The 8886-nt window shown below is 43.2% G+C and overlaps 1 protein-coding gene across 1 annotated transcript in view; it reads left to right on the forward strand.

The window, feature by feature from the left end:
- AGBL1 (AGBL carboxypeptidase 1) overlaps nt 1-5009 on the forward strand; it is a 926260-nt gene extending 921251 nt beyond the window's left edge. The window contains exon 23 of the mRNA XM_061394342.1: nt 2123-5009. Coding sequence (XP_061250326.1) covers nt 2123-2333 — 211 coding nt within the window. The 3' untranslated portion in view covers nt 2334-5009. The remainder of the gene's footprint in view (nt 1-2122) is intronic.
- The last annotated feature ends 3877 nt before the right edge of the window (nt 5010-8886 follow it).

The raw sequence follows: 8886 nt of genomic DNA on the forward strand, positions 1-8886 counted from the left end.
CTTGCAAGTTACTGTAAATAGTGCTAATTTGAAATGGCATCATAAAAGATATGTTTTTATTTTATTTTATTTTTAAACTTTACATAATTGTATTAGTTTTGCCAAATATCAAAATGAATCCACCACAGGTATACATGTGTTCCCCATCCTGAACCCTCCTCCCTCCTCCCTCCCCATACCATCCCTCTGGGTCATCCCAGTGCACCAGCCCCAAGCATCCAGTATCGTGCATCGAACCTGGACTGGCAACTTGTTTCTTACATGATATTTTACATGTTTCAATGTCATTCTCTCAAATCTTCCCACCCTCTCCCTCTCCCACAGAGTCCATAAGACTGTTCTATACATCAGTGTCTCTTTTGCTGTCTCGTACACAGGGTTATTGTTACCATCTTTCTAAATTCCATATACATGCATTAGTATGTTTTAGAGAAACTATTAGTGTTGCCAATTGGGAAGGTTTTGTAATAGTAATTGCAGCAATGAAGGAGTGAAGCAGCACAGCTCAGTTCCTACTCACCTTCACCACCACATTTCACCATCTTTTTCAGTATCCACAATAGAGGGGAATTACAATTTGTTGATCAGTTTTATTTTGGAGAGCACTCCAGTAGGTTGCATCCGTGTGTCCTCTTATTTGGTATTCATAACAACGTTTGAGTTATTATTATTGCCCTTCTGTGAGGTGAAAGGGATTTTCCAAGGTCCCCTGGTCAGGATCATAAGTCAGCTTCTTGACCTTGTACGGCATTGTCCCCTCAACACTGACCATGTTGGTGGTTGTGTTAAAGGCACTTGGTGTCCTTGCCAACTTGAGCTTGTGTTACGACTGGACGGGTCTTACCTTCCTTTACCCAACTGCTTTATCACCCACCATTCAGCCTGTAAGGTATGATAACAACTTAATGCTGTGATGCTGTGGAATCAAGATTCAGACTCCTTCTCTTTCCTCTGCATTCATGAAATGTTCCCCCAGACCTTCAGCTTAGGGTACTGAGTACCCAGAGAGCATGCAGTGGCTCCTAACGTTAGTGAACAATTAAGAAACTGGCCTCTGATTCATTTCCCAAGCTGAAATGTAACCATGCTGCTGATTCCCTATTTTCATTGTTTATGGTGAGGCAGGTGGATGAACATCTCTGCCTGATTTATGAAGAGCTTGCCTTCTATAAATCACGGAGTGGAAACCCAGCCTGCTGCTAATCATAATTGGTTAAATCCTAAGTAGGGAGTGATTAAGAAGTCTTCAGGAAAGAAGGTACCTCATGCAAATAAGGAGGATAATACAGTTCCTTGGGAGGAAATTTCTCCTGCTCATAATATACGGTCCAGGCTTGTTCATTCCTGCCACTCCCTTCTGACTCCTGTTGGTCAGTATCTGTGATCTTCCACTTGTGAATAAACTGGAGGGAGATCTGGGAGATGATGCAGGCATTCAAACATAGTGGAAAGAGAGTGCTATTTCTCCACTTGTTCTCTTCTTTAATGTCCACCTGGATTAATTTTTTTTTTAAATTTCAATCAGGCATCCACCATGATGAAGGGCTAGCTGTGTAATATGACTTATAGTGCTGTTCATTATAGTGGGAAACATTAAAGATTTTTGCATCCTACCTATCAGCATTCCAGTGCCACTCTTTCCTGGGCATAACTGACATGACATTCACAGAGAGTCAATGACAGCCACCTCTGATTTTTCACTTTGAGCCTCAAGGACCCTGATGATGTTAAATAGATGAGACCATTCCTAACTCGTGATTGGAAATCTTCTGATTGGACTTAGACATGCAGACTCTACTAGCTAACGAAGAAGGGAGCCTGTAGATTTTACAGATTTTCCTCCCCCGTTGCAAGCTAGTGGTTGAGAACACAGGGAGCTATATGCAACACGTTGAAAGGAGCGGGGGGCTCTTGAGATTAGAACTCAGTGAAGATAATCCCCAACCTCTCTTTTCCAACCAATTATAAATGCTCTTTTCTTTGGATAACATCTCTTTTCGTCTTCCCCTCCTTCCTCTCCACTTCCATTTTTATTCCCCTTCCCCTCATTTTTTCCTCCCTTTTCCTTCCCTCCTTTCCTCTCCTTCCTTTCTTCTCCATGTTTTCTGGGAACTCACGGCAGAGGCAGCAGCAACAGCAGCATCGCTTCAGAACTGGATGACGAGCCTCCCTGCCTGGAAGAGATTGAGTACGGAACCGGAACCGACAGCAGCTTGGACCAGGAAGGGAGCTTCTCAGAGCTGGACCGGCAGATCCAAGAGTGCGCTTTCCACAAGGATGAGGGAGAGGAAGAAGAGGAAGGGGCAGGGAAGGGAAGAAAAGCCATCCCGTAACTCTGAGGTTCATTGCAAGTTCTGTGCCTCTGGCCACTGAATTAGCTGCCATGCTGCTGCTTTGCCATCAGACACACACAACGTCAGCACAGAAAGCCCGAGTGAGGTCAACATCCCTACAGCCAGATTTTGTTCTACTTTCACTATGCGTTGAGGGTGGCTACTTCTTAATCACAGTGTTTTACATATTGGGTTGGTCAAAACATTCAATCGGATGTTATGGAAAAACCCGAACAAATGTTTTGGCCAACCCAGTAGTTAGATGGCTAGATGTATGCTGTCATTATGCTAGAATGGGAGACTCTCAAAATTTCCATGGGTCCTCTAAAGACTGTTCTGAGCTCTTTTCCATCTCTGCTTGAAACCAGAATGGACTAGAAGCAGAAGGAGTTCAACTTTCTTCGTGTCTTCTCAATGAAAATTCTAAGTGATCATTCACATTGTTCTCTATATGAGGGTTATAGCCTCCTGCTATCTTCCTATTATACCATCTGAGCTCCTCAACCCACAGCAGGAGCCCCCTTGAGACTCTGAGGGTCCTGACAGGGTCTTCCCTTGCTGGGTGATTGAACATGGAAGACTGTACAACTGAGTAATCATCCTTGGTCTGTTTTAATAGTATCTATTTTGCGGATCCAGTAAAGGCCAGGAGCTGTCCTATTGGAAGGGGCATAATGGTGAATAAGACATGACCAAAGTCTTTACATGAATAAAACATGGCCAAAGTCTTTACAAATTTGAAAATGCTATGAAATTCAGGCCACTTACCATTATCCTAGAAGGCAGCAAGGCACAGTGGACACTTCATTCATTTCAGACTCAGATAGATGTGGCTCATATCCGAGATCTGGCATTTGCTTGTTATGAGAACCAAGGCAAGTAATCAAATCTCCCTAAACTACAGTTCAGTGGAGATGAGCGTGTCTATATTACAGAGTTATTGTGAAGATGAAATGAAATCGTATGTAAAAGTACAGAGTTTGGCACGTTGTAGACAATAAAGTTGGTTTATTTTACACCGTAACACAGGCAGAACATGCTATGGAAGTATTCTCAGTTAACAAAACAGACTATGGAGTCAGTTGGTTAGGAAATACTCTCTCTTCCTGGAGGGGATCAGGGCAGGAGTTTCTGTCGGAGCAGAGCCTAGGAGGCTGCTGTCACTTAGGGCAAGTGAAAATGCAGCAAGGCCCTGCAACAGAAAGATGGAAACAATTTGAAAATAGAAACAATGCGATGTGCAGGGCTAAAGCATAAAAGATGAGAAGAGACTGGGAAGGCAGATTAAAAGGGAGGATAAAGTGGAGATAATATGTTAAAGCAAATGTATATTTGTCCAGATGCCATTCGTATTTTGTGATGATTAGGTTTGGCTGCAAGAGATGGACAATCCAAAACAGCATAGTAGCTTTTGTAAGATAGAAGTCCATTTGTCTGTCATGTGGAATTCCGGATATAGGCAGACCAGAGCAGGCACCATGAGTGCCTGGTGCCAGGCACTCAGCTTCAGCAGCCTTCTAGCCCTCATTGTGTGTTGCTTCTCCTCCTGGTCTCAGACAGCTGCGGAAGCATCACACTTTGCATTTCCCAGTCAGCATTAGGAAGGACACAAATAGGATATCATCTTCTTCATATTTCCAAAATTATGCATACCACTTCTACTTAACCTCACCATCCAGAAAGTGGTCCTAGGAACAGAAGTAGCTGAAAGGAAGGTTGGAAAATGCAGTCTTTATTTGAAGCTGCTGCTGCTGCTGCTAAGTCGCTTCAGTCATGTCCAACTCTGTGCGACCCCATAGACGGCAGCCCACCAGGTTCCCCCGTCCCTGGGATTCTCCAGGCAAGAACACTGGAATGGGTTGCCATTTCCTTCTCCAGTGCATGAAAGTGAAAAGTGAAAGTGAAGTAGGCAAGGTTAAAAATTGGAAATTTAATCTGAAGTGAAAACGATGCATATTGAGGATCAAAAACATGCCAAAGAAACTTCCTAGTATACCTAGCACTGCTAAGAGATTTTGGAAACAGAATACTTTCAGAGAAAACTAACAGTCCACACTTCTAGAACAGCAGAAAGCCATAGAAAAATAAAAATGTTTTGCTATAATTTAGCCCCAATGGATGTGACAAAGTTATGTGTGTTGTGATTTAGGAAGTAGATATTATTATTACATTATTATTATTATTATAAATAGTCCCTTATTTTCTGACTCTTTTTCAAATTTCTTTGCCATCATTCAGAAATAATAATTCATTCTTTATATTAAGGTATTCAGATTTCTGTAACATACACAAGAAGTTTGAGGGAAATAACAAAGACACTGAATTCAAATCCAAGTTGAAAGCATCTCTTAACTTCTTCCATATTCAGTATTTCCACTCTTAAATAGAGGATGTTATAATGCTTCTGTTTGTTTCTATTTTTTGTTTGTTTTTTTCATTGCTTTGAGGGTCAAGAAGATAACATTGTTGAATATGTAAATGGTGAGAGGAATGGAAATAATCCTAACACATCATCAATTTGCATCTCAGCTCAAAATTGTTTATTTAGCATGCTTTTGAGAATGTGCGTAGGGCAGGTAAATTTCTATGTGATGTGCTCAGGAAAAGCCAAGAATATGGACTGTTTATTGATCCAGCTATTGTAACAAATATATATTAAATACCTGCTATGTGCCATGCTCTTTTTATGTGTACTCAATTGCTAAGTCATGTCCAGCTCCCTGGGACCACATGGAACTCTTGCCCATCAGGCTCCTCTGTCCATGGGATTTCTCAGGCAAGAATACTGGAATGGGTTGTCATCCCCTTCTCCAGGGGGTCTTCCTGATCTAGGGATCAAACCCACATCTTCTGCTTTGGCAGGCAGATTCTATACCACTTGAGCCACCTGGGAAGCCTGTCTTGTTCATTAGGCTCTAAAGCTGCAGAGAAAAAAAGACTCACTGTGTCCTGAAGTTGCTCAAAGTTCAGGGACAAAGATGGACAATAAACATTTTCTTGCAATAGAGCAGAATTATGGGCTGCAGAGGATGATACAGAAACACCACATCCAGTGAAGGCAGCAGTGGTGGGCGAAGTCTACTCCAAAAAATGATAGTTTAGGTGATGTTGGAAGGATATGTAAGAGTTTCCTGGTTATAAAGAAGAGGAAAGACATCTTAAGAAGTGGGAAGAGTTTGTGCAAAGGCCCTGTGGTGGAGTGAGAGTTGGAATAAAATGTTCAGTGTGACTGATGGAAAAGATGTGCTTGTATGTGGGGAAAGGAGGGGAGTGACGGGAGATGAAATTGACAAACTAGACATCTATCAGATCAACAACACTTATCCTGCCTTGATGGAAATGTTGGCCTTTGTTCTGAACATGCTGCGTGGAGGCAAAGATTTTCAGCAAAGGTTTGACCAGAACTGATGTCGACATGTACGTATCATTCCTGCTGTACCACATGCTTGTGACTGATTGATCTGCACCCTTGCTATGCTGGTTCTTCGATGGTCTCAGGACCATGCTGAGTGTATCATTAGAGCAGCAGAGCTTCCCTGATGGCTCAGATGGTAAAGAATCCACCTGCAGTACAGGAGACTCGGGTTTGATCCCTGGGTTGGGAAGATCCCCTGGAGAAGGGAATGGCTACCCACTCTAGTATTCTTGCCTGGAGAATCTCATGGACAGAAGAGCCTAGTTGGCTACAGTCTATGGGGTCTCAAAGAGTCAGACATGACTGAGTGAATAATGCTTCACAGGTTTGGGATAAGGTGCAAGATAAGAAATGCAGTTGGGGCCATGTTGAATACTTGGATCCATAAGATGTCCCATTGGAAAGAAAGAACTCCTAGAATCCAGAAATACATAAGGAAAGAAAGTAGAAGAAGTCAAACTACACTCTGTGAGCTTGGGGACCCAGGTGGAAGTCCTCAGCCACTGAACCCAGACTCAAGTCAACTGGGAAGAAGTTAGCTTGGACGGAGCAGGATAGTCGGGGAGAGCAGACTTTCTTCCCTTCCTGCTAGGACAGGAGGCTGTTGTGTGTTACACTTCACTGATCTTGAGTCTGGGAGCAGAGTAAGGGGAGGGGAGGCTCATCACAGGTCACATATGGATCTTCCAGTTCAGCCAGACGTGTCTCTTGCTGGCCAAACCACAATAGCCAATTGTCCTGAAAAGTGTTCTACCAAATTTTGAGCCAACTGTGATTATTCAGGAATTCCAGGGAATTGTAAGTGCTAATGGGAAGCACATGTGGTTCAGACTGTGTGAAGAAGTGTGTCTGGAGAGGTGAAGTGGAGTCCAGGCCACATACGTGGCTGTCCTGTGCCAGCTGTCATCTGGGGCTCTGCATGGCAGGGCTGGAATGGGGTGGGGGCCTTTTTCACCCCCAGGATAATCATCATGTGTAGAGAAGCACAGGCTTCTCACAATCCCCTAAGGATCAAACATCGTTGATCCTCTAAGGGTGGGATCTGCTGTCTCTTCATGACACTTCCCTGTGCGGGAGATTTTTCAGCTTCTTTCTAGATTCAAGTTCTACCCATGTCGCCCCATGGACTGTAGCTCCAGGCTTCACTGTCCATGGGATTTTCCAACCAAGGTTAGTGGAATGGGTTGCCACTTCCTCCTCCAGGGGATCTCCCGGACCCAGGTATCTTCTCTTGCTTCTCCTGCATTGGCAGGTGGATTCTTTACCACTAGGGCTACCTGAGCTACCATAATGCCCTTCATGATTATTTTAAAACTGCTCACATTTTCATTCTGTCTCTGACAAGCTTCTCCCTTTACCTCATTTGGGGTAGCAAGACCTGCTTCAAATATCATTTTTCTTACATAAAACCTTTCCTAATCACCCCAAGTCAAGTTATGTAATTTCTCTTCTATGACCCTAATGTACGATTTATAAATTCCTATTATAGCCTGCTTGCCATTTACAGCTTTATTTATTTATGTGTTTTTTTACAGCTCCATCCCCACTGGCCAATGAATAGAGAACTCTAAGTTGCATGGACCTACCTATTATTTCTCAGTTTCCCTGTACCTGAAATATTAAAGTTTCTCAAAAATGTATCTTCCCCCGGGTCTCAAACCTGGACAACCAATGTCTCAATGTTTTCTTCCATTTCCCCTCTCAAATCAGAGTGTGTGTTATAGGAAGGGAAATCGGTTTCATTACAGTTGACATCTCGCCCAAGTATAGCCCAGCATCTCAAGCCATTGGTTGCCATGGAAGACTGTTCCCTGTGTGGGGCTAGATTCCCAAGGAGCAGGGTGGCCTTGTCCTTGCCTAGATTATGCAAATGTTTAGATACAGCAGTGAGAGCAGAGGTGCAGTCTCCGAGAGTCTCCTGCTGCGTCCCCATCAAGGTGCTCTGAACACACAGGCTCTCTTTGTTGTGAACTGGCACATGACTCCAGGTGCGTTGTGCCAACTTGGCTGCCTGGGTGCTTCTTTCAATCCCATCCATTGGCTCCAGTTTCTCCTGGGTTTCCAGTAAAGGGATTCAGAGCTACAGAGAACATTTGAACAGAACCTGGTCCTTGAGTTAAAGCTTGCATTGAGCCTTGCCAACATAAGTAAGGTCACATTACACCCGAAGGGGAGGAATTCTCACTCATGGCTTCCGTGACCCACCCTGAGTAAGAGAGCTGTAGAGTCAATTTCATAGTCCAAGGGGAGTCTGTACCCTCTGCCAAAATAAGAAATTTCCATGAAATAAATGCCTGACACGAGTCATCCTTGCTCAGGAAAGAGACTGGCATGGTGGAGCTGAACACTTGCACCCTCATCAGAGTGATGGATTCATTTGGCCCTGTTGGTACAAACCGCCCCTGCCCTCTAAAGGCTCTGGCCTTGAAAAAACACATGGCAGGGTAGCCCGGGTACTAACCACGCAGGCCTTTTTGGGCAAAAAGGATTCATGAGGTTTGCAGTCTGCTGCTGTCCTCGCAACAGATGTCCTCTTCTGCTTGTGTTGTAGTTCGGTTCCACATGGGACACGTGCCCAACTGATTCTTGATAAAAAGTGCTGTTTAGAAAAAAAAAAAGAAACTGCTTAAAGGAAATTTTTAGATAAAAATGGATCATATTGCAGCCATTATGCACCTAATAATAAAAAAAGATTCAATTGTATATAGCTTAAAATTATCGGTTACACATGTTCCAACACAAGAGAGCTGAAAGTGATTTTGATTCACACACACACACACACACAATATATATATATATATATAGGTTCAATGTTTTTGGAAAGAAAACAAAGTAAGTGAAGAAAGGTTTATCATTATGTTCCTGTTTCTAAAGGCAGGAAGTAACTAAATGATGATTTTATTCCGTTCTATCACATAGAACTGGGGGTAGGATGTGAGGCTCTCTCATCAGCATTTGACATAGGCTGGTCTTCTCGCCTGTGTATATTTTGAGCCTGTTCAGGTCATGGAGAAAAAGATCCAGTTCTCTTTGGAAGAGAATGCATGGTTCTGAGAAAATTACCGATTTAATCACATTGCCTCTTGTAACAAGTAGCCAAACAGAGCAAAGCAATGAACTATTAAAATGCATGGAGCA

This window comes from Bos javanicus, chromosome 21 (genome assembly GCF_032452875.1).
Source record: "Bos javanicus breed banteng chromosome 21, ARS-OSU_banteng_1.0, whole genome shotgun sequence".
In the NCBI taxonomy this organism is placed as follows: domain Eukaryota; kingdom Metazoa; phylum Chordata; class Mammalia; order Artiodactyla; family Bovidae; genus Bos; species Bos javanicus.